The sequence below is a fragment of the Anabrus simplex genome, chromosome 5 (genome assembly GCF_040414725.1).
Source record: "Anabrus simplex isolate iqAnaSimp1 chromosome 5, ASM4041472v1, whole genome shotgun sequence".
Classification (NCBI taxonomy): domain Eukaryota; kingdom Metazoa; phylum Arthropoda; class Insecta; order Orthoptera; family Tettigoniidae; genus Anabrus; species Anabrus simplex.
Genome location: NC_090269.1, coordinates 255,228,943 through 255,256,292, shown reverse-complemented (window position 1 = coordinate 255,256,292; position 27,350 = coordinate 255,228,943). Strand labels below are relative to the sequence as shown.

General features: G+C 36.8%; 1 protein-coding gene across 1 annotated transcript in view; it reads right to left on the bottom strand.

Annotated features, from left to right (window-relative positions):
* Positions 1 to 27,350, bottom strand: part of Dhc16F (Dynein heavy chain at 16F) — a 1,052,459-nt gene that overhangs the window by 234,226 nt on the left and 790,883 nt on the right. Inside the window, exons 51-53 of the mRNA XM_068227815.1 lie at positions 15,128 to 15,307; positions 1,607 to 1,840; positions 1,356 to 1,502 (exon numbers count right to left, since the gene is read on the bottom strand). Coding sequence (XP_068083916.1) covers positions 1,356 to 1,502; positions 1,607 to 1,840; positions 15,128 to 15,307 — 561 coding nt within the window. The remainder of the gene's footprint in view (positions 1 to 1,355; positions 1,503 to 1,606; positions 1,841 to 15,127; positions 15,308 to 27,350) is intronic.

Sequence of the window (27,350 nt, the reverse complement as noted above, 5' to 3'; positions counted from 1 at the left end):
CCTACAGCTTCATATTAATACACTAGATGTCATGTTGTGATGTGATATATGACAGTAGGAAGAGGGTGAAACCCAGTGCCAGCACATTGTGCACATCTCTCAAATAACACCGAGATATCTGCTCAAGGCTTAACATCTCCTTCCAACATACAAATCACCATAAACAGCACCATATGCCCTCATTCCACATGAACACTGTTGAGAGGTTTGGAATTGAATCCAGGCTTTTGACACACGATCTAGTGATTCAAAATCGTATACCACCACCTACTCTACCTTGCCAGCTAACACTCTGATGGTGAAATTTTTTTGACCAACAAGACTTGAACTGGCTAACCACATAGATCTGATGCCTTAATGATCATGGCCACCAGGTGGGCACATGCTTAAGTGTATATGGGAAATAATATACTGGTATATTATTTTTACATTTTTCATAGGAAGAGTATTTGGCCTGAAATCTTAAAAGGGAGACAGATTGTTTTAATGCCAGATTACTGAAATACAGTCTGCCTCTGTAGCGTAATGGTTAGTGTTAATAGTTGCTCTCCTCAGAGGCTCGGGTTTGATTCCCAGTACTGCCAGAAATTTAAGAATGGCAGAAGGGTTGAAATGGCACATGCAGCTCACCTCCATTGGGGGCGTGCCTGAGATGAGCTGCACCATGTCAGGATGAGGATACAGGTTTACTTTTCAGTTTACTGAAATACAAATGACCTCTTCCAGCTTTGTGGCATGATACATGACCAAGGAGCCAGGGAATTCCAAAGAGCAAATGTGAATTATAATGTTGTTGGTATTACATCCCACTAATTATTTTTAACAAAAAACAGTTTTCAGAGATCCTGGAGTGCTACACATTTTTTCTTTGTCCTGCAGGATTTTTTTTTTTGTCTGTTCCAGATATCTACTGAGATTAAGTGGCATATCTGAGCACTTTTAAATACCATTACATTGAGCTGGAATCAAACCTGTTTCTTGGGCTCAGAAAGCCATTGGTCTACCATATGAGCCATTCTGTCTTGTTAGAGCAATTGCTAATCAACTTTAACTATGATTTAATTATCATATCATGGATTTGTTACAGTACTAATTTCATGCTTATAGCAATGTGATTGATTCTAGAACTCTGGGTCTGCTGAAGTTATGTTGATGGTTAAGTCAATAAGGAGAGTAATATTTTACTATAAAAAAAATAGCCCATGATAACCATTAGCCAAAATCTTAGCTCAAAGTAAGACAAAAATTGTCATAATTCCCTATAATATATCTATCAATATGTTATTTCAAAAAATAGTTTTTGTATATAAACTGTAATTAAATAAATAAAATTCTTAAAAACAATAATACAGTACCTGTTCAAAATTTCCAATAGCAATTGTGATTTCAAACAATGAGTCATCTATAAAACCTCTGAAGAATGGGAAATTCATTTCCAGGAAGTTGATTGCAAGCCACATAGCATCATTTATTGTGGGGATGTCAGGTTTCTTGGAATGGACCTAATCAGAAATGATTTAAATAATTTAAAAGTGAGTAATCAAAATAATGTTTTTCAAATAAACATTAGTACTAAATTTCAAATGTACCAAATGAGATTTTGTACCTGAGCAGTTGCCACAGGGCCACGAAGAAGAAAATTCCACTCTGCTTCATAAAGCTCTCCTGTTTGTTTCTGGATGTCAGTGCATAGCATGAAACTGAACACCAATTTGTGCCTTTCAAATAAACCTCGAGAGACATTTGTATAGACAGCCAAGGTTATTCCATCGCGGAGTATTTGGAGACGTACAGCTAGATCGGGAGACTTTTCGCTCGTCTCAATGACTGTGGTAAAGATCTGCAGAGGTATAAACATGAAACAAATTATACACTGCATAAATCCAAATATACTAATGCAGGATCATCATTAACCATCAGAAAATATTTGACATGGTCAGTATTGTGGCGTGATAGGTCAATGTGGGGTACCAATAAATATTTTATTCATACCAGTGGCAAAAGGAACGGAAACCTTAGCATAGAAAATGAGATGGTCGACCCACAACAACAACAAAGATCGTCAAAAGATAATCATTGGGACACCACAACGCTCAAGTTATTTCACTGGTGGTGACTTGTCGGACCACGGAAAGACTTGCGGTCAATGCCTCGTTGGGTGAAACCTAGTATATCAGATTTTATCATTCACCAATCAGCAGAGCCAGTGGACGCCACGGCGGGCTACCCGAGAGGGGTGTCCGTGGTAAGTACAATTTTTTTTTTTTTTGTTTTAAAAGAAGAAAGGAAAAGGGAAGGGTAAAGAATGAGAGAGAACGCACAACTGACCAAATGTAAGAAGAGGAGAATGGTTTTAAAACAAGTTGTATTTTAAACTTCAAATGACTAGAATAAGCAGGGTACAACAAGCAAAGAGGGGGAATTACAAACTTTTGATAAGGGCTCAGCCCGTTTGACAACCAAGACACAATCAAGAGTAATAATTATTAAGATTTCTTGGGGTCAATTATTATGACTTTCAAGAAAAGCCCAAGAGCAAGGTTCGACAGGGAAAACTATAATCAACACCTATATAAGTACACAAACACTTTAATTAAGAAACAAAGCCACTAAATCTTTATATAAACAATGATTTAAGGCCACCCTTACAATCTCGATTTTGCACCCAAAGGAGGGCAGGAAGGTTATAGCGCATCGGATGACAAGAATTTTTAGTACTCAATATCCGAAAGGAAGAAAAGGAAAGAAAAAGAAAGCGGAGTAAGGAGGGAAGAAGAAAAAAAAAAAGGAATGAAGAGGGGGGGGGATCCTTCCAGGCTGCTTAGACACTATCACGTTGGCAATGTAAACGATCACGCGGATCAGTGAAAAGTTCAAGGTGTGGCAACACTACTCTCACTTGTCCAAGCACAGTTGATTCTGGCGTATGAGGTTGATAGAAGGTTCCAGTCTGAAGGACTTAGTTAGAATTGAAACCACGAAACCCCAAATAATTTAACATTCAAAGTTCAAATCTTAATGTTGAGAACGAAAGATATAAAAGGTTGTAACTTTTGCTCACCCAGTCTGTTGATAAATCAATGCAGCAATTCACAAATAAAAGTAAGTAAAACGTCGCAACGGACCAGCCGTTGGAGAACAGTTCCGCTCTCTCCACTCGAGTTGTTTTCCAACTGAATGTCTGACCGCAGAGAGTAAGGAATAGCTTGCTTATATAGGTGGAGAACATATTCGAGAAGTTACTCGATGAAAAATACGTAGGTGTGACGTCACAACAAGGAAGCAGCAGTGTGAGATAGCAGGCCAGTTAGTGAACAGCTGGGCGAGCAAGCAGAAGAATGCGGCAGAAGGTAAGACATAGTAGCGCGGTCGTAACATATTCCCACCACTCGGCAAATCCGAAGGATGGGGGAGATGACGATGATGATCCAGAGGTGGAGAAGAAATTCCCATGGTGACCACTGAAGATACCATCGCCGGAACTCGTAGAACGATGAAGCAGAAACGGAAAGCAAAAACCAAACAGGCATAAGCAGCGAAATAAAAGGAAAAGGGAAGAAAGGGAAAAAGGGATGGAAGGAAAGAGAGAGAGAAGAAGGGAAAACAAAGACGGTAGAAAGTAGAAAGGAAGAGAAAGGTGATATGGAGGGAAATAGAGAGTTACAAAAAATAGACATATATATATATATATATATATATATATATGGAGAGAGAGATACAATAAAAATAAGTATTTTTGAACAATATACGTAATTTAAAGTAAAGTTTCCCATACGAGAAATCAAAAAAAGGGAATGTAAAACCCCTAAAATTTTTATATGGGAGAGTCAGACTTAGGGGGAGGGTGAGTGGAGAGAGCAGAATTGAGTGAGCAAAAGGAAAGAGAAAAAGAAAATACAAGTATAGAAAACTCAAAATGGACAAATGAGAGAAGATAAAAAACCTAACCAAAAGGAACAACAAAGGCAGCCTGGAAGAAGTCTCTATCCCTAACCCTCAGGAGAGGAAGGAGGGAAAAATTTCTTCATCTGAGAAAAATGAGCTTTTTTAACTTCAGTAGGAGTGTCAAGGGATTGGAGGAGGGCAGTGGTCGGAGAGGGAAAAGAGAGGATACGGAAAGGACCAATCCAGCGAGGGGAAAGCTTTGCAGATAAATTTTGAGAAGTAGAACTAATGGGATGATTCTTTAATAATACAAAATCAGAAACTTGAAAAGATGGGGAACGGACTCGGGAATTACAAGCCTTACGATGAAGATCTCTGGCGTGAAAAAGTTGTTGAAGGGCTTGATTCAGTTGAGTATCAGTGAGAAGATGAGAGGGGGTATCCAATAATGAGGATAAATTCCAAGATAAAGAAAGGGGTGTGTGTAACTCTCTGCCAAGAAACAACTTGGCAGGAGTAAAGGATGTAGATGAATTAATAGTAGTATTTAATGCCAAAACAAAATGGGGGAGTTCGCAATCCCAAGACTTATGGTCAGTAGAATGAAAAATAGAAAGAAAAGTTTTGAGATTTCGATGGTAACGTTCTACAATGTTACCCTGAGGATGATAGGGGGAAGTAAAAACTTTCTTGATACCGTAAGAGAAACAAAAATTATAAAAGGCCTTCAAAGTAAAAATAGAAGCATTGTCAGAAATTAATACTTTAGGAAGACCAATGATGGGAAAAATCTGAGTGGATAATAAATTAATAATTATTTGGGAAGAAATATTTCGTAACGGACGAACAATAAGAAACTTGGAGAAACCGTCGAGCAAAGTGAATGTATAAGCATTAGCTTTTGAGGATTTTACTAACGGGCCAACAATATCAATATAGAATTTTTCAGCGGAATAAGTGGCAGGAGAAGCGGCATAGGTCCCATAGGGTTGGTGGTTGAGTGGCTTATGTTTTTGACAAGAATCACATAAACGAACCCAAGAATATATGTCTTTTCTCATCTGTGGCCAAAAAAATAAAGAGGCAAGACGAGCATAAGTTTTGGCCATTCCAAAGTGGCCCCCAACAGGGGAACCATGGAAATACTGAAAAATCATAGGACGTAAATTTGAAGGAAGAACGAGGCGAGAAATAGCACGTGGAGTAGGTTTAAAAATTAGCAGACGATTCTGCAAACGAAAAGGACCAGAATAATTTGGAAGAGAAAGGTCTTGAATGAGCTGTTGACAATACGGATCTTGTTTCTGATGGTCCAGACAGGACTGAAAGGAAAGGGGAAAATTAGTAAGGGAGGAAATAGAGGTAATAGCATTAACAGGCAAAGAATCAATTTCAGAGTCATGGGATTGAGTATCTTCAAAAAGGCGGGATAAAGCATCAGCAACTGAATTACGAAAACCCGATACAAACTTAAGCGAAAATTTAAAACGAGATAACGGAAGGAGCCAACGACCAGTACGACCTATTTTAGGAGCATTATGAAGCAACCAGGATAATGCTTGATTATCGGTCTGTACTACAAATTCGCGATGGTCCAAGTATTCGGCAAAATGTTCAATAGCCAAAAGAAGCCCCAGAGCTTCTCTTTCGTAGACAGAATATTTTCGTTCTGCAGGAGATAAAAGACGACTAAAATAGGCAATGGGTAAGGTTTGGCCATTACAAGTTTGTTGTAAAACAGCGCCAAGAGCGACGTCAGAGGCATCAGTTGAAAGTTCAAAGGGGAGGGAAAAATCAGGGATTTGCAAGAGGGGGGCATGAGAAAGTTTGGATTTTAAGGTATCAAAAGCAACTTGTTGAGAATTAGTCCAATGAAATTTAACGCCTTTTCTTTTAAGGAGATTTAATGGTTCTGAAATTTGAGAAAAATTAGGAATGTATTTGGCATAAAAGCCCACCATGCCTAAAAAGGAGCGCAATTGTTTCAAATTCTGAGGAGGGGGAATTTTATGAATGGCAGAAACATGGTCAGGATCAACAGCGACACCCTGTGAGCTGAGGATATGACCAAGAAATTTGATAGATGTTTGAGCGACAAGAACCTTGGAAGGGTTAACAGTCAAGCCAACGGAACGAAGACATGTAAGAACTTCACGGACATGCACTAGGTGAGATTCAAAATCAGGAGAATAAACAAGGATATCGTCAATAAAAGGAAACAAATATTTGTACTTAAGATCGGAAAATAAAGAATCAACAAAACGCTGCATGATCTGAGATCCAAGATTTAACCCAAATGGAACTTTTTTGAACTGATATAAACCAGTAGGCGTAATAAACGCAGTGTAGCGAGAGCTAACATCATCAAGGGGAATCTGATTGTAAGCGGAGTTGAAGTCAAAAATAGTAAAATAATGAGAATTAGAAAAATGTTGGAAAGCGGATTGTAATTTAGGCATCCGATAGGCATCATACAGTATACGGGCATTTAATTTTCTATAATCGACTATAAATCGAAAGGAGCCATCAGGTTTATTAACAATGAAGGCAGGAGAGGCATAATTAGAGGATGAAGGAATGATAGTGCCATCACGAAGCATCTTATCAATTAATTCATTAAGAATCTTCATCCTAGGAGGGCTAAGAAAATACGGAGAGGAGCGAACCGGAGTAGTGTCAGTCAAATCGATATGGGCTGTGAAGTTCTTAACAGTCCCTAAGTTAGGGGTAATCACATCAGAAAATTCCTGGAGGAGAGACTGTACCTGATCAGAATGAATAGAATTAATTGCGAGGGAGGAAGACTGATGGGAAAAGGGATAATCAAAAGGGTTTATCAACGGAACAGATTTGGATGAAAAATGAAAAGAAACCTGGGAATGAACGGTATCAAGAATGAGACCAGTGTGAGAAAAAAAATCAAACCCTAAGATGAGAGGAGACGATAAATGCTCAACCACAAGAAAAGTAAAGGGCCAGGAAAAATATTGCATTTTAATGTTTAGAGATATAGTGCCAAGGACATGAAGAGGTTGGTTTGATGCGGAAATACATTGCCGAGAAGATGGAGTATACTGCAAATGAGGAAAATTGGCTTTTAAGGATTCAAAAAATGACAAACTAATAAGGGATATGGCAGCACCTGAATCTAAGAGAGCAACTGATGGCAAATTATTCACAGTTATCAACACATGAGAAGTACAAGGAAGAAAAGAAGCACTAGAAGAAAACGGAGGAACATTTTCAGGAGGAGAAAAAGGAAGTGAAGACAGGTTTTCCCCAATAATACGACTGCCTAACGACGTGGGTGGAAGGCGTTTCCCGAAAGTGAGGCAGTACAATACTTAGAAATATGTCCCTGACCTTTGCAACGAAAGCATGTTATAGTTGAACGATTTGTTGATGAAGAAGGAGAGACAGAAGGCGAAGGTAACGAAATAGGTAAGGGAGGGGGTACGATACCAGGTGGGGGAATAGATGAATAATATGAAAGATCTCCTAAGGAATTAATGACATGAGACTGAGCCAAATTGTATAACTGAAGCATGGTAGTGGGGGGGTTAAGTGCATCGAGGAGCTGACGAAAGGAAGGAGCAGCATAAAAAGGGACAATTGAAATTAATTCAGAAGTATTACAAGCAACGTTCAATACATCACTATAGGTAGTAATAGAATCAAGATAGTCATGTGTAGATTCAGTAGGTAGTTGATGGCGACGGACAAACTCAGTGCTTAATTTGTAACGAATCTCATAGGGCAAAAAATAATTATGTATGATAGTCCGTAAGTGAAACCATGAAGAAAAATTAGACATATTATCAAGCCAAAATTTTGAAAAGAAACCAGTAGTTTTAGCTGACAAAAGACCAATTAATTGAGGAAAGGAAGCAAGTGTAATATTTAAAAATTTTCTCACAGAGAAAAGCCAAATGGTCAAGCTGCAAGGATCAGTAGCTTGTAGCTGAGGTACAAGAAGCAATGATTGCTTAACTATCTGAATATTAAGTGCACTGTCAACAGAAGTAAGATGGGGGGAGGAAGAAAAATGGGTTGGTGATGGAAACATTGCATGTTGTTCGACGACTGGAGGAGATTTTATGTCATCAGAAGAATGCATTAGTGAATCCGAAGAAGGAGAAAAAGAAATCAAGTCCCCGATAAGAGGGGTCGGTAAGGACAGATTATGATATGAGGGAAGTGGTGAAGAATTAGAACTGTCACCCAGAGGAAAGTTATCCGAAAAACATGCCATAACGATAAGGAAAAGAAAAACAGAGCGTATAATTAATGGAAAAGATTGTCTGCTACCATTTGTGGCGTGATAGGTCAATGTGGGGTACCAATAAATATTTTATTCATACCAGTGGCAAAAGGAACGGAAACCTTAGCATAGAAAATGAGATGGTCGACCCACAACAACAAAGATCGTCAAAAGATAATCATTGGGACACCACAACGCTCAAGTTATTTCACTGGTGGTGACTTGTCGGACCACGGAAAGACTTGCGGTCAATGCCTCGTTGGGTGAAACCTAGTATATCAGATTTTATCATTCACCAATCAGCAGAGCCAGTGGACGCCACGGCGGGCTACCCGAGAGGGGTGTCCGTGGTAAGTACAATTTTTTTTTTTTGTTTTAAAAGAAGAAAGGAAAAGGGAAGGGTAAAGAATGAGAGAGAACGCACAACTGACCAAATGTAAGAAGAGGAGAATGGTTTTAAAACAAGTTGTATTTTAAACTTCAAATGACTAGAATAAGCAGGGTACAACAAGCAAAGAGGGGGAATTACAAACTTTTGATAAGGGCTCAGCCCGTTTGACAACCAAGACACAATCAAGAGTAATAATTATTAAGATTTCTTGGGGTCAATTATTATGACTTTCAAGAAAAGCCCAAGAGCAAGGTTCGACAGGGAAAACTATAATCAACACCTATATAAGTACACAAACACTTTAATTAAGAAACAAAGCCACTAAATCTTTATATAAACAATGATTTAAGGCCACCCTTACAATCTCGATTTTGCACCCAAAGGAGGGCAGGAAGGTTATAGCGCATCGGATGACAAGAATTTTTAGTACTCAATATCCGAAAGGAAGAAAAGGAAAGAAAAAGAAAGCGGAGTAAGGAGGGAAGAAGAAAAAAAAAAAGGAATGAAGAGGGGGGGGGGGGATCCTTCCAGGCTGCTTAGACACTATCACGTTGGCAATGTAAACGATCACTCGGATCAGTGAAAAGTTCAAGGTGTGGCAACACTACTCTCACTTGTCCAAGCACAGTTGATTCTGGCATATGAGGTTGATAAAAGGTTCCAGTCTGAAGGACTTAGTTAGAATTGAAACCACGAAACCCCAAATAATTTAACATTCAAAGTTCAAATCTTAATGTTGAGAACGAAAGATATAAAAGGTTGTAACTTTTGCTCACCCAGTCTGTTGATAAATCAATGCAGCAATTCACAAATAAAAGTAAGTAAAACGTCGCAACGGACCAGCCGTTGGAGAACAGTTCCGCTCTCTCCACTCGAGTTGTTTTCCAACTGAATGTCTGACCGCCGAGAGTAAGGAATAGCTTGCTTATATAGGTGGAGAACATATTCGAGAAGTTACTCGATGAAAAATACGTAGGTGTGACGTCACAACAAGGAAGCAGCAGTGTGAGATAGCAGGCCAGTTAGTGAACAGCTGGGCGAGCAAGCAGAAGAATGCGGCAGAAGGTAAGACATAGTAGCGCGGTCGTAACAGTATAGAATCTTGGTTAAGGCATTTTTTTATAATTAGGAGTGAGGATATATTTCCTAATAACCCCTATGTATTAAACCCCCACACTGTACTGAAGTCCTATTGTAATATAATTGCTATATGTCATATGATGGATATATTAAAATCCTAAGAATTAAATATAAATAAATCAGTTATGAGCCTGCTTGTTCACTCTCTAAGGTCTTGAGGGTAATTAATTATAGGCAATTAATAATTTAATTCTTGGGCAGATAAAATGACATGTAATGTGCTCTGCCACTAGGAATATGTAGAAACCCAGGAAAAATAATAATGAAGATGGCCCTGAAGTAATTGTCAATGTTTGTTCTGCAACAAGGATGTGACCTTCTCTTACATCATTTGAAGTTTTTCTTGTATTTCTAGTAATTAATGATAATTCTACTTACACTAGAACAAAAGAAGTGGAGGAGCAAATATAATTATTTTCAAATTTTTTAATAAATTCTCTTTTGCTACATGATTGTATTCCACTAATGTTTGATGAGAATTTATTCAAGTCTACTTTAATAATGATGATGATGATGATGATGATGATGATGATTATGATTATGATGATGATGGTAATAATAATAATAATAATAATAATAATAATAATAATAATGATGTTATTTGTTTTTATGTCCCACTAACTAATTTTATGGTTTTCAGAGATGCCAAGGTGCCTGAATTTTGTCTTGCAGGAGTTCTTTTACATGCCAGTACATCTACCTACACAAGGCTGATGTACAGTATTTGAGCACCTTCAAATACCACCAGACTGAACCAGGATTGAATCTGCCAAGTTGGGGTCAGAAGGCCAGCACCTCAATCGTCTGAGCCACTCAGCCCGGCAAACTACTTTCACATTCTTTTACTCGTAAACACTTACTTTAACAACACAAATTCAGATATAAAAGTCGTATACTAATAGTAATACTCCATCAAGTAAAAGTCCTTCCTATTTTCTTTGACTGTCTTGGGTTACAACCTTTAATTCCAGTTCTAAAAAAATCAACTTTAATTTATTTATTTATTTATTTATTTATTTATTTATTTATTTATTTATTTATTTATTTATTTATTTATTTAAGCAGACCCGGCCAACAGCTGGAAACTGCAGATGATTGATTGATTGATTGATTGATTGATTGATTGATTGATTGATTGATGAGCAGTAAAGTTAGGGTTTGTGATCTTCACTTACTCTTAACCACATAACTTACAGAATAATAAAATAAATATAAATATTCTATTAGGCCTACAAAGCCAAAGTTCAACAAATAAAATAAAATAAATCCAAAGCATAAAAGTAAAAGAGAAACAGTACATCATAACCAAAAGTGAAAACAGTTCTATCAGTGATATTACTTAACTCTATGTAGATGACCTGAAAGCTAAATATTACATAAATATACACCATAATAATAAAATAATAATAATCACCTAACATAACTTATAGGAATAAACAGTATCTTTTAGGTGTACAATAAAACGTCAATGTTTCTAGCCAACATACTACAATCACACAACTTATTTATTTAGGAAATACTTCCTCTCATGCAGGTGCCTAGTGACAATGTATACTTTTATATTAAGTTTTGGAAAAATAGATATAATCTTGAGAAATTGTAGCAATTGTAGCAATTATTTCTTAGAATTATTACTTCACAAGTCACACAAAACAGTCAGCAGTATTCAACAGCACAGGCTTTTCTTCGAAATAAAACCTACATTGTGACTTGCAGTTTGTTTCCAAAGAATTGTGCAACATAATTCAGGTTGTGTTTTAAGTGGTGCAGTTTATCGTAATCACAAAGATGCATACACGAGATGCTGTCAATTGTGTACAATGTTCTATTTACAAATTATATACACATTATACACACACATTAATGAACCAACGTCTTGAACTGAATAGAAGAAGAAGAAGAAGAAGAAGAAGAAGAAGAAGAATGCCACATTAGTATGTCAACCAACTACAAAACACTACCAATACAACATAGCATAACAACTTCAACGGAACATGAGTTCACATACTCGATAATGACTCACACTCACAACTCAACTCAACTCAACAATCCAAGACTGTCTCTTTATATACCTTGCCTGGCCAGGCTTCTAGAAAAGTATGACACAACATGCTTTCTCTCGTCTTCTCGAGTCTCCAATAACCTATGTACAAATGGATAGGACATTCTATAAAACTCGAGTGACAAAGGTGCGTTGTTCTAGACTATTATCCTATGTTGCACAACATTACACTGGATTTATACATCATATTTACGGGTAATAATGAATTACATACCATTAATTATGTGTTCTTACATTAAATAAAGTTGTATTAATATACATGCAGCAGAAGTTTCGTGACATAACCTCACATGTTTTGTTACACAAGACAGATCATACAACACACAAACAGTAAATGATACAACCATGATTTATACCAAATAAAGTCTGTACATAAGTATGTAGATAATAATAATAATAATAATAATAATAATAATAATAATAATAATAATAATAATAATAATAATAATAATAATACATAGGTAAGTCATGGCAACTATTTCTTTTCTCGCAAACAGGAGACGACATGGAAAATCTAAGATATGCATTTGGAAACGTACGGTATGTACTTGCGTATGATGCCACTAGATGGTGTATGTAAACAACAGTGTGGGTCTAAGCATGCCCCCAAGTGCAGTGTGTAAGTGAGAGCATCACAAAATGGAAGTCAACAAGCAGGGGATGGGAGGTTCTTCCACGTGGTCCTAAGTGACCCATTCGCGAAGAAGAAGAAGAAGAAGGAGAAGAAGTAGAAGAAGAAAAGAAAAAGCAAAGATATCTTTTCCACGTATGGTAAGATTTTGAGAAATATGCAAAGTTAAAGGGACAGAAGATAAAAGATATGTTGAAACAAATAAAAGATACAGTATCCAGAATATCAGTGGATTGCATAATATCCTAATTACAACCAAATATAGATACTCAGTTATTTTGACTGTAAGAACTGCATTTTAAAATAGGACTGGATTATTATTATTATTATTATTATTATTATTATTATTATTATTATTATTATTATTATTATTAGGGTTGAGTCATAAGTCATGGCAACTACTTTTTTTCTCGTGAACTGGAGACAACACGGAAAATCTTCGATATGTGCCCCTTTAGTGATTCTGCAAATATCAAGCCTATAATCAAGTTTGTCCCACACTCACTGCAGAATGTCACTATCAATGGATTCGAAAGCATGGTTGATGCGAGCTCACAGTTCTGGCAGATTTGTTGGGAGAGGAGGTGTAAACACTGAGTCTTTCATGTAACTCCACACAAAAAAAATCGCATTGGGTTAGGTCAGGAGAGCGTGGAGGCCATGACATGAATTGCTGATCATCAGCTCCACCACGACTGATCGATCGGCAATATCCTGTTTAAGAACATCACCATGGAATTGGGGTAGAGCACCATACTGTTGGAAGATGAAGTCTGCACTGTCCTCCAGTTGCAGCATAAGCCAATTTTCTAGCATGTCGAGATACACGTGTACTTTAACAGATTTTAAGCGGAAGAAAAAGTGGCTGTACACTTTAAACCGCGAGACTGCATAAAACACATTAACTTTAGTGAATTTTGAATGTGCTGCACGATAGCGAGAGGATTCTCTACCTCCGCCCGCAACCCCCCCCCCCCCACCCAGATTTGCACATTGTGTCTGTTCATTGCACCATTAACAAAAAATGTTGCTTCATCACTGAAGACAAGTTTCGTACTACACTATCCTCTTCCATACACTGTTACAACCGAGTCAGGGCTTGTAGCAATTGTAAGCGGTAAGGATTCTGCTTTAGTCATTTCTGTAAGATTTTTCTAAGCGGTCAGCTGTGGTGTGTTCAGCTCTCTGCTTGCTCTCTCCGTCAACTTCTGTGGGCTACGCATGAAACTTGCCCGCATGCGATCAACTGTTTCTTCAGTCACTGCAGGTCGACCTGTTGAATTCCCCTTACAGAGGCATCCTGAAGCTTTAAACTGCACATACCATCGCCAAATGGAATTAGCAGTTAGTGGACCATTGTGGTACTTCGTCCTGAAGTGTCACTGCACTGTTATGACAGACTGATATGAATACATTTCAAGCACAACGAACGCTTTCTTGGCTCCTGTCACCGCCTTGTCTCACTGTGCACTGCTCACTGCTGCTGCGCTTTCATGGCAGAAATCTGAAGTACGACTTCAGCAGACCAAAACTTTTTGAGTTTTTCTACATGACTGTTGAGTTTTGTGACCACATGTCAATTTATGCAGTTGCTTCAATCATTTGTAATAACCCTGTAGTTACTACGACCAATGAAACTTAACTTCAGATGTCTTATTGGATCTGTGTTTTGCAATAGTTGTGCCTGTGGGTACTTTATAATGACTGACAAATTCTACACTTTGAAAAGTCTTTAAAAAAAGAGCACACAAATATAGTGTAACAGAAGTGTGGGAAGGAATCTACTGAAAAATGAGTATGAATAAAACAAATGTTCCAGTCACACAAGTTCTGCAATGGTTATTGCCATAAGTGTGTCACATGTTATTTCTTACACAAAATAGACTTTATTTAAGAGATCAAAGTCAATTTTATACAGGTCAGAATGAGAATCTTCATATCATATTTGGAACACTGCCTTCTGGAAACTTTTTCATTGACCTCTGAGTCAGGTTTGTTGTCTAGGTTACTGGAGTATACTTTTATATACCCAGTAGTAGAACACTTAATTTTCTGGTCACAGTCTGAATAATTTAACTTCTCTGCAAAATAATGGGTTCTGGTAATGAGAAAATTGATGTTAACAACCAATTATCATTTATAAATCTTTGTAAAACTGTATCAATACAATATTATTATTATTATTATTATTATTATTATTATTATTATTATTATTATTAAAAACATTTTAGTTATACAAATGTTCTACTGTAAGTGCATTTATTATGAAGAAAATTTTCAGTGGCAGTTTTCTGGAGGGAAACATTATCTTTCCACACTTTTGTAAAGAAAGTATTATATAAGCATTCTAACACTAAAGCACTACACAATGTATCAACAATACTTAGAAATGGCTTGAAAAGCTTTCTTTATCAACAGATTCAATTCTCAGGAGCCATTCTCTGAATTCTGAGAAAAACTGTGCATGTTACTAAATGGTAGCAAAGTTTTGGATTATAAGAATTACAATGTTTTGACAATCAGAGAGAAACAATTTCAAATATAGTTCTGAATTTAAGATTAAGTGCAGTTATTGGGTACAAAATGGTACCGGTAATCCTAAGAAATGGTTACTGATGAGAATTGATCTGAAATTGTTGAACAATTGGTTTATCAACAGATGAATCAACCAACTTCAGCACAGTCTGAGCATAGTAATTTCATGTGAAAAGTATAGTAGAAATCAATTATAGGAATATCTCATAAAAGAGGACATACCTGGACAAAGTACTTCAAGGAATACTGATACATCGGATCTATTTCAGCCAACAGAGCTACCACAAAGTACAATACTGATCCTCTTGTTGCTGCAGGTCTGTATTTTTCTCGGGCTGCAGAAATATTCTTCTCTGTATGTTCAGCTTCTTCTAATCTTGTGCTTATGATTCCCGATGTTTCCTTTAATTAAAACATATCATGCAGTCGTACATAATTTCATTTTCATTGGTTTTCATTTTCACACTTAAAGATAGTGCAATACTTATATGACAGTTCCAACAATATAAAAACATGAGCACCTGCTTCACACACTGGAGCTGCATATGCTAAAATGGTCCATGGCAGCAACACGGCTCTATCATATAAGAAATGAAATCAGGTGGAACACATTCAGAATTGCCTCCATTCCTGATGTTCTTTAAGATGTGTACATTAACTTTGTATTATTTATTCATTATTTGTTCACTATTTAGTGATTTGAACTCTCTGCCATGAGCTAAACATATGCGGACACACCATAAATCACTCTTGTTATGTGTTCATAATGGGTTTGTTCCAACGAGGAGTTTGGGTACAGTTTTGTATTGATTATGAACTGATACAAGTACATGCATGAGATACGTACTCATTGGGAACATACACAAAACAGAAGCCAGTTTGAATGGTTTGTGAACGGTCGAGAGAAACGACAATGTGCATGCATTTATGATTCTGCTGCAGATTCATGTACCGTACATTTATGAGACTTAAGAACTTGTTACTGGTGCTCACTGGAAGGTACATAACTGATTTTAAAGTTATTCTCCTGGTAAGATAATAAACTAATGGACCTGTTTCTAAAGTAGGTACTTTCTTTATTCCAGAATTATGTGAATTTATCATCTTGCCAGCAGAACCAATAACATCTTCTGTTTCTGTGATCATCATTTTCAGCCATACTGAATGTAAATGGACTGTAAAAAATACAAATTTTAAAAATTAGTGTAAAGCAGATATGGAATGTTATAGCAGAAGCATTAACTGGAGACTTGAAAATTAACATCTCACCTAATAATTGTAAGAATAGGCAGAGAGTACTAGAATGTAACCACAACAATGCAACTGGAAGAGCAAGAAAATATTTTGATTATGCCAAAAGAAATGGTCATGATTTTTGCAGAGAAGAAAACAGTGAATCTTGTATGGTGTTAAACAATGATACCACCTAGCTTAGAGAATGAAAGTGAAAGAGAGATATTTATGAGTACATTGGGGAAGGAATGCAATGGCATGCAGAACAAATTGATTGAAATAAATATCAGCAGAAAACACAAAGCAACAAACTGCAAGTCTGGCATTTTAGAACAAATTAGTTTCATATTGCTGTGCTGGTTTTGTTCAACCAGTTACCATTGTTGAAGTGTATTAAATAATTTACCATGTTAAAAATAACCATATGCAAAGTTGCATTAAATTGTGAATTTGTGTTTAAAAGTTTTGAGACTAATATGGCAGTTAGTTAAGATTTGCAACCATACTCAATGGTCAAACTGGCAACAAACAGTGTCTTGTTTTAAAATAATTACATTTTCTTGTTCTTTTTTAAATGAAGGACATTTTTCTCTATTACAGGTGTCACCTGTGGTGGGACTGCCAAAACCCGGAATAATTAGAAACGCAATTTGGTTTTGTAAAATATTCATTTATGGTTTAAATGGGACCTTTGGAACTGCAAAAGTAACTGAGGGCAAAATTATTTTTATGTGTTAAATAATTTAAATAATCTTGAAAGGGAGGGTGAGATCAGTGGTAGAGAGGAAGTTAGATGAGAACCAGTGTGGATTCAGACCACAGAGAGGCTGTCAGAATCAGATTTTCAGTATGCGCCAGGTAATTGAAAAATGCTACGAGAGGAATAAGCAGTTGTGTTTATGTTTCGTAGATCTAGAGAAAGCATATGACAGGGTACCGAGGGAAAAGTTCTTCGCTATACTGGGCGACTATGGAATTAAAGGTAAATTATTAAAATCAATCAAAGGCATTTATGTTGACAATTGGGCTTCAGTGAGAATTGATGGTAGAATGAGTTCTTGGTTCAGGGTACTTACAGGGGTTAGACAAGGCTATAATCTTTCACCTTTGCTGTTCGTAGTTTACGTGGATCATCTGCTGAAAGGTATAAAATGGCAGGGAGAGATTCAGTTAGGTGGAAATGTAGTAAGCAGTCTGGCCTATGCTGACGACTTGGTCTTAATGGCAGATTGTGCCGAAAGCCTGCAGTCTAATATCTTGGAACTTGAAAATAGGTGCAATGAGTATGGTATGAAAATTAGCCTCTCGAAGACTAAATTGATGTCAGTAGGTAAGAAATTCAACAGAACTGAATGTCAGATTGGTGATACAAAGCTAGAATAGGTCGATAATTTCAAGTATTTAGGTTGTGTGTTCTCCCAGGATGGTAATATAGTAAGTGAGATTGAATCAAGGTGTCATAAAGCTAATGCAGTGAGCTCGCAGTTGAGATCAACAGTATTCTGTAAGAAGGAAGTCAGCTCCCAGACGAAACTACCTTTACATCGGTCTGTTTTCAGACCAACTTTGCTTTTACAGGAGCGAAAGCTGGGTGGACTCAGGACTCATAAGTTAGAAGTAACAGACATAAAAGTAGCAAGAATGATTGCTGGTACAAACAGGTGGGAACAATTGCAGGAGGGTACTTGTAATGAGGAAATAAAGGCTAATTTAGGATTGAACTCGATGGATGAAGCTGTATGCATAAACCGGCTTTGGTGGTGGGGTCATGTGAGGCAAATGGAGGAGGATAGGTTACCTAGGAGAATAATGGACTCTGTTATGGAGGGTAAGAGAAGTAGAGGTAGACCACGACGACAATGGTTAGACTCTGTTTCTAACGATTTAAAGATAAGAGGTATAGAACTAAATGAGGCCACAACACTAGTTGCAAATCGAGGATTGTGGCGACGTTTAGTAAATTCACAGAGGCTTGCAGACTGAATGCTGAAAGACATAACAGTCTATAATGATAATGTATGTTAAATAATTTTATCTCCATCAAAGAAATTATTTAGGAGTGGAAAAAATTTATTCTTATTATTATTAATATTTAGACCTATGAAGAAAATGAACTCTGAAGAAGAAGAAGTCATTATTTTTATGTAACTTGAAGAAATTATATGTTAGGAAAATGTGATCTAGTAATTATGAAGAATGTAAAAGTTGATTTGGAGGAATGCTTGTTTTAAGGATTTTTTTTTTTTTAAATATTGTTTGATTGTTTTATAATTGAAAGCAACTTTTGAGACAGCCTGTATTGGCATGTGTACATTTCTGATAGTGAAAGTGCTATGTTGTGTAAATTCAACTCTCTAGAACTTGCCCATATAAGGAAGTGCAATTGTATTGGTCAGTATAATGACCTTTTCATTTGGTGAATACATAGATCTGGGGAAATTCCGTGTTTTCATTGGTTACCTTGTGATTGCACAATTTCCGATTTTAGGCTCCTCATGTGAGCAAGGCATTTGTCAACGTCTTTGAATTCTGATCGCCTCAGCTGACGGACGCACTTTTCATCCGTCCAGCCTTGGGACTCCTGCCTCTCACGGTAAGTCCTATGTTATTGCTTTTCACTTCAATTAAACTGATTCTTGTGTTTCAGCCTTTTCTAATTTTATGTAACTTTCGGTCGTAATGTAATTCGTTTTCATGTAACAGAGTTTTCCTCTAGACTTCCTCATTCACCAGTTTTAAGTTTTTCAATGACTGTGCCTCGATGGACAGTCATAGCATCATTTGTGTTTTCGGAGGCAACTTTTATTTGTTCTAAATTTGTAACCTACGTAAATTTAAATTTCTTTGAGTTCACCTCCAGTAATTCTGAGCTGTGTTAAAGTTTTCATAACCCACTATCTGAAAAGCTGTAGTATTCAATTGTCTGCTAGTATGTGTTTATGTTCAGTGTTAAGTTTTATTATGTGTATTTTTTACATTATTTGCTGGCTGCATTTCTCTTTTGATAGTGTACTTTAGGTCTTTAATATATTTGAGCTTAAGGGTAGTTACAGCGTGTTTCCCTTTCCCCACAACGAGATACAATCTCATGTCCTATTAGGGTTCTTTCCAAGTTTCCACCATCCTTCCGCAGTTGTCGTTGTTGGACCTCTAAGTTTAAAGATTGTCACAACTTGAACATGGCATATTTTTAATTTAATTTCTGATTTTTCAAATTTCATATATTTCTTATATTATTATTATTATTATTATTATTATTATTATTATTATTGTTGTTGTTGTTGTTGTTGTTGTTGTTATTTTGTGTACACACTCCAGGTGCTACAAAAGTAACTTATTTGCCTAAAATATCATGATGTGTCTGAAAGCATTTTTGAAATGTCAATAATATTTTATGTCTTGAAGACAATTTTTGAGGTGTTACTCATAAGAAGATTTTGGAAATCAAGTTTAGGAATTTACTGGAATAATTTTGTATGGTAACTTCTCTAGAAGAGAGTTGACATTAATTTGCTGTGCTGGCTCCGTCCAACCACTTTTTGTTGTACTGATGAATGTCTCCTAACCATTGTTGAAGTGTATTAAATAATTTACCATAATTTAATTGTTTTAAGTTGAAGTTTGAACTTATTTTGCTTAAATTTCCATTTGTGAAGGAAGAAGCATCCATAAATAAGACAAAGCCAGTTTAAAAAGGTATTTTGGTAAAGGACATTTTCCCTGTACAGAGACAATTATAGAAATTTTTATGTTTGTTGGTTAACATATTACTTTTTTTCTTTGATTTCAATAAATTAAATTAAATAGAATAGGAATTAGTCTTTTCATTCCAATACTTAAGAAAATGTTATAACTCCCTGTACCTGAATAATATGGACACTGAGCTGAGCACATACCTGAGAAGGGAGAAAGTAAGTAAGTATATAGCTATGCCGGATGAACCTGTACCAGTTTTTATTTTTGCAGTTGCATGTGAAAAAGGGTGAATCATAGTTCTGCAGTTCATTACTATTATTTTTTCTTTAAAACAGAGTTTTTGTACTACACAGGAAGTACTATTATTATTATTGTAATAAAGAAAACAGAGTTTTTGTACTACACAGGAAGATGTAAAGAGCGAGTCTTTTGGGCACCCTATGGAAGGACTGACTCTTTCGTTCTCATGTTTCACTGGTGCCAGAAACAAGTTGTGTTTCTGATGCTCTGGAGAACATCAGAGAGTGTGGGAATGACACCAGAAAGAATTCTGGGGTCTGACAAGTGTCATGTATTGGAAAGGTGGTTTTTAATAATAAAATGACTTTGTATTCTAAAGTCCAATATGGTTTTATAATGAGATTCATAACTTGTAAGTGCCAGAGTGTTCTGGAAATTGTCAGATGGTGTGAGGATATTCCGCCCTCGTGGCAAGAACGTGCATAGCCTGCTCTGGTCAAATCCTGCACGTGATTGGTCGATTGGTTTCCCTGTTTTGGAAAAGGATGCATGCAAACTGAGCTGCGGTGGGGTTTTTCTTCATATTCTAAGATGCAATGCTAGCATCAGCTATTCTCATCTTGATCCTCTGAGAAGGTGAACATGTCTGTTCTGAGTTCTTGCTCCAAAGGGGTAATTCTGTCCCAAGTTAAGGAATAATGTAAGTTTTATTTTCTTTAGCAGTCCTATCTTAACCTTTTCAGTTGCAGGAATTTGGCAGGGCAGTCTCGCATCTCCTATACTTTAATTTAACCTAAAACAATTTTCAGCGCTATGATACACAGTTTATTTGGGAGCAGACTACCTTACCATGTAAATCATAATATGAAGTAATGGCATTGTGTTTTTCTTTGTTGCTTGCCTTGGCAGAATGAGACTAGCTCACGGCAATAGGGAATCTTCAATTCCGATGTAGGCTTTCTAGTTATTGGGTCATGTCATTAGAATCCCCTAGACGTTCGTTAGCACACTTGTGTTTTCTAATTTACTACTCTTTAACCTTAGTTCTAATGGTCAATTCCTTTGATATCATCTTTAACTGTCAGCATTTATTTGGCACACAGAACATCACTCAGGTTCTGTGCTCAGGCTACCAACCCTCCTGTACCTGTGAGCACAGCTGTCATTTTGGGTGCCTTCAACTGTTTCTCAATATAGCACCTTAATGTAAGGTTAATTGCTTTATAGTCCTAGACTGAAAAGGTCGTTGTATTTGTGAGAAAGGCAGTGATTTTAGGTTAAAAATATAAACTATATCCTTAAAACCTTTCCTGAGTTTCAACAAGCAATATCCATTTAAATTATTAAGCTATTTGTTCTCTACAACTTTTTGAAGGTTAATGAATCTAAGGAGTTATGTTTAATAAATGATATTTTGTGGAACTTGATAGTCTTATTCAAGAATGTAAGCACCACTTAATTACAATCCCGGCAGAGATGTCCAGCATCTTCCACACGTCATGTTGTCCATCTGTTCATATTAGTTGTTCTTGTTAAGTGTATTTTTGTTTATCTTCCCTTGCTTGTTTATTATTTTACTGTTTTTTATATGTATAATGTTAAGATGCAGTACATTTTGTTCTAAAGATATGGCCATGAGTACCATGAGGTAAACGCATATCCAATTGTAAACCTATTTTGGAACTGAAGATTCCTTTAGGTCAGTGGACTAGTCCCATTCCACCAAGATAGGCAACAAAGAACAACACAATGCATGGCTAAATTTCTAGAAAATAGAACTCAGTGAATTAGAGAAGGTGAAGCATTATATGATCCTGTAATGATTAAGATGTGGGATCCTGCAGGGCAGTATTACTGCATCTTTATATTTTCTTCTATATATATAAAATTGGATGTTAGTATGTTTGAAGCTAATAGACTCAAAAACTACTGGACTGATTTCACTGAAATTTTCAGTTTGTTCTTATTACATCTGAGAGGGATTATGAAGTAGCTTGAATGAAATCTGATTAGTAGTTCGGCACTAAGGGGTGAAAAATAAAATAGGGGAAGATAAGCAAACCGCAAGACAAGTCCGATCAGCGGGTTGCCTACCCAACAGTATGTGAAGATTATGATGCGTTCCTTAAAACTTATTTCTGCTTTTATCTGGTAAAATTACTGTAGGGACAAGGAACCTCTAGCACCCCTAAAGGAAGGGGGTGAAACTTAAAAATCCAAAAATGACGATATTAGTGACGAATTCATAGTCTTTGGGGTACCTAACACTCTGAATGCCGTTTAAGTCAAAGTTTGTTCCCAATCGGTATGGTAAACATGTTATGACTTACTATTTGGGAAAGAAAACTGTAGGGTAAGACACACATACTGGCAGGATCATACAACTGAAGATATTACAGACATTAAAATTGGTATTTGGAATCTTCTTTAAAAATAAACAAATTTTTTATTTTTGGAAAATCCATAAACTCTATTATCAGTATTAAATGTTCATAAAATTATTGAAATGGTCAGGGAAAACAATATGACTACGACAGGCATATCAAGATGAGTTATCTGACCTATTTATAAGGAATTCCGTGGAGCAGCGCATGGGTCCATTGGTATATGTATATAAATGGTATGAGTAAAGAACTGCAGTCACAGATAAGGCTATTTGCAAATAATGTTTAACGGTATAGAGTAGTAAATGAGTTGCAGGATTGTGAGCGACTGTAGGGGGACCTAGACAGGAGAGGGACAGCAGACAATGGTATGTTAGTATACGGGATGAAAAGTCAGGTTGTAAGTTTCACAAAGAGGAAACGTCCTCTCAGTTTTAATTACTGTGTTGATGAGGGGAGAGTACCTCATGGGGAACACTGTAAGTACATAAATGTTAATATAAGGAATTATCTTCATTGGGGTAATCATATTAACGAAATTTTTAAGAAAGGTTATAAATCTCTTAACATGGTTATGAGAGTGTTTAGGTGCTGTAGTACAGAAACAGTGCCACTCAAAACCCTTTGAATTTGCCTGCAAAGGGATCTGATTTGCTTACTTCAACAGCTGATAAAATTATAATGCTGCAAGATATCCAATTATTTCTTTCATATTATTTATCAGAGTGACCAACACTCTGACTCTCGTATACCTTGTTGCCATTGTTTCTGACCAGCCTGTATACTGTAAATTATATGAGTAAAAAACTGCAATCACAAATAAGGCTATTTGCAGAAGATATTATACTGAATAGAGTAAATAAGTTACACGATTGTGAGAGACCACAAAATTACCTAGAAAATGTTGTGAGATGGCCAGCGGACAATGGTATGATGATAAACGGGATGAAAATTGAGGTTATAAGTTTCACCAAAAGGAAACGTCCCCCCAGTTTTAATTACTGTGTTGATGGGGTGATAGTATGCCATGGGGGTCATTGTAAGTAAGATTTCAGTAGGAATGATCTTCATTGGGGTAATCACATTAACAAGGTTGTAAAGAAAGTTTACAAATCTCTTCACATGGTTTTGAGAGTATTTAGGGGTTGTAGTAAGGATGTATAGGAAGGGTTGTATAATTCTATGGTAAGACATGAATTAGAGTATGGTTCCAGTGTATGGGACCCACACCAGGACTACTTGATATGATAACTGGAAAAGATCCAAAGGAAAGCAGCACTATTTGTTCTGGGTGATTTCTGACAAAGGAGTAATGTTATGAAAATGTTGCAAATTTGAGCTCAGAAGCCTTGGGAATAAGAAGACAAAATGCTAGGCTATATGGTAAGTTCTGAGCTGTCAATGGAGAGATGGCATGGAATTACATTCTCTCTCTTTCTTAGCATTAATCCCGACTTGCAGAGTCAGCTGCTTTGCTACATCTCCTCCATTTCTGTCTGTCGTTGACATCTTCTGGTGTTAAGCCAACACTGTGCATGTCTGCCCTGATGTTGTCAGTCCATCTCTTTGCCGGTCTTCCTCGTGGTCTTGTTCCCTCCGGGTTGATGTGGAGCGCTGTTTTGGCAACTGAGTCGTCCTGTTTTCTCATGACGTGGCCGTACCAGCGTAGACGGGCTTCCCTCACTTTGTCAATGATGGGCGCGACACCAAACCTTTGCCGGATGTCCATGTTCCTTATGTGGTCACATCGGGTCAGCCCCATGGACCATCGAAGCATCTTCATCTCCACGGTTGTCAACATTTGCTCCTGTTGTTTCGTCATGGGACGACATTCAGTCCCACAGTTCGCTGCTGGCCGTACCACACTCTTATAAACGTTTGCCTTTAGATATTGAGGCATCTTTTTATCGCAGAGGACTCCAGTGACCTGTCTCCACTTGAGCCAAGCTGCATTTACCCTCATCTGAGTATCAGGAGTGGTGTCACAGTTTGAGGTGATGACGGATCTCAAGTACTTAAATTGCATGGTCTTCTGCAGGTCTTCTTCACTGATACTTGAGTAGAGCTTTTAAAAGTAGAAACGATCATAATCTGAAGATAGCATTACAAAAATGTTGCAAAGTTTGGGCTGAGAAGACTAGGGAGAAACGAGACAAGCTGCTTGACTGAATGGTATGTTACAAGTTATAAATCTTCTTGTTAGGTCTGTACTGAGCATCATATACCTTACGGAAAGAATTTTTCTTGAGGGTCCATTTTTTCAATACATTATATGCTTTATATTAGTTTACATATATAATATTACAGCATTACTATGTCTTAAGCGGGACATGTTTCGCCTATTTCTTTTTAGGCATCTTTAGCTGCTGTTCCTAACATCTAAGATCAAAATTGCTGGGATCCTAGGCTTTCTTTATGGTAAAATGCTTAAAATAGTTGGGCTAACATGAATTGCTCTGTCTAAAAAGTTATGGTTATACATGCTATATGTCTTATAAAGCGATCTGGCTAACATGAATTGCTCTGTCTAACCCTTTGAACCCCAAGAGTAAAAATAATTTTCATAAATTTTGTATTTGTGCTGTTCTATACTAATTGGTCACATTCAAATGCATTTTTGCCATTTTCAAAAAAATTCCCTCCTAGACTTGGATTTTTGAACATGTTGCTTCAGAGCTACATTGGGGCTCAGTGGTAATTCGAAGAAAAATAAACTGAAAATTTAAATTTTCTACTCTTACTTTATTAAGACATTACACAGTACTAGAAACATTACAGTATCGTAATTAAGACATTACACACTACAAGAAACATTAAAATATCATAATAACATGTTTTAGAACACTGGATGATGGGAGAAATGTCACATTACTTTAACAACTTTCCTTTACAAGCACTATAATTCCAGTAACAAATACAGTACACAATTAAGGCCTACTTGGTATGGAACAGAGGAAAGCAATTTTTTTGCTGCCTGTTAAGTCATCAGCCCAGAGGCTGATTGGATCCTCAAGTGAGTGAGTCCACCTGGGGAAAATTTGCATCTAGCTTTACCAGAGTATCTCAGCCAGTGTTCAGACCCGTCGTACCGAATGTCATCATTTGGGCGTACTGCAAATTTTTGCCTTTTAGCGGGTTCTTTGAGTGCTTCACTGGAGCGACGTTTTGTACCTTTCCCCTGCCTTGATCTCGTAAGCACGCTTGCAATATTTGCCTGGAATTTTGCCATAGAATATTAACATTTGCTACGTCGTTGAGCCTGATGTCTACGGTACAACAACCATCCATTCATAACGGCAACACTAATGCATCAGTATATAATTCTACTGTACCTCTTTACTGATCTCAAATCAATTCTGTACAATTCCTGAAGCATACCAGCCAAATCTACCCCTCCCATGAAGAAGTTATACTCTTTTGTAACACTGACGCAATCTACTTCCATGGTTACTTTTTGTGATGCATTCCACCTCTTACATTTCCCTACTGGATCAATTGCAGCATAAGCTGATATAAAATTCACTGCTTTTCTGTCATACCATCTTATAAGTGCCACATCACTGTCCTTTTCCACACGCCAGTCGTAGCTGCCTCTTCCAGAGCGTTTTAATTCAGCTTCAGACTTCAGGGGACACTTGCCCATCCTGTCATTCCGTATTGTGGCCACACAGAATAATCCCCTTTCTTTCAGTGCAATGGCAAGTTGAAGAGAAGAAAACCAGTTTTTGTGTTCAGGAAGCTAATTTGTGAGAGCTTGACGAAATACGGCTGTTTCATCTTCTGAGTCCTCAAAATCTGACAATTAATCTATTTCAGAATTCAGAATTCCATCTGATAACTGTTCAAGAATATCAATAAGGTCCTTTTCATTCCTTATTTGTGTTGGTTTCATCTTGGCTATTGGCATAAAACAACTATAAAATGGAATTACAATCCGGTTGGTAAAATGATTTGTTTATACTTAACCCCAATGTAGCTTGAGAGCAATACCATTTTCTAATCAGATATATTCACTAGCTATCATACATATTCCAGTTTATCATGGTACATAATCTTACAACAGTACATTAAGTTGACAAATACACTAATATAAAAAGTGAACTCACCATTAATTATTCTGAAACGTGAATTTGCAACACTGGCGGTACTAGATCACAGCCAGCTGATTCACTTCACATACTAAACACACACACTGCCACCTAGATCAGTGTTGTAAGTGGCATCTGTAGTCATTTTATGAAAATGCACACCTGTAGCTTCATGGCAACAATGGAGTTGAAGGGACCAGTCTAAATAAAAACTGGTGAGGTGTCCTTGAAATACACGTTGCTTAGGAGCAACACTGGTAGCGAAAGGGCTAAGTTACATTTACACATACTATACATAAAAACATCCAGGTAACATGAATTGCGCTGTCAAAAAAATTTATGCTTACACATTACTAAACATTTTATAAAAACATCTTTGACATGATTGTTACACTTTAAGAACTCAATTATATATTGGTTCAATCCAATGTTACCTATAATGACGTGGGCTGGCGTGGATTGTTCAGTCTATAATGTCCAATGTGTGTGCAACCTGTGGAAACTTCACTGACTTAATTATCACTTTTTTTGTGATATTCATTTTTGGGATGAAAATTCAGTTGTAGTTTCATGGGATGTTGTTGATGTGGTCAGTCATCTGACTGTTTTTCTTCTTTGTTGCCTTGTGATGGTTAAAATTAGGTAAAACAGGGCTGCCTGCTGTTATGTGGGTCGGAAGAGGGGAATTCTCAAAATCGTTCTTTTGGTTAGTGGACCTTATTGCTCATCAAAGGGCTGAGAGTTGTGGATTGCAAGTCTGTAATGAGAAAAGTGTCTTAGTTGTGAAGTTTTCATAAATAAAAT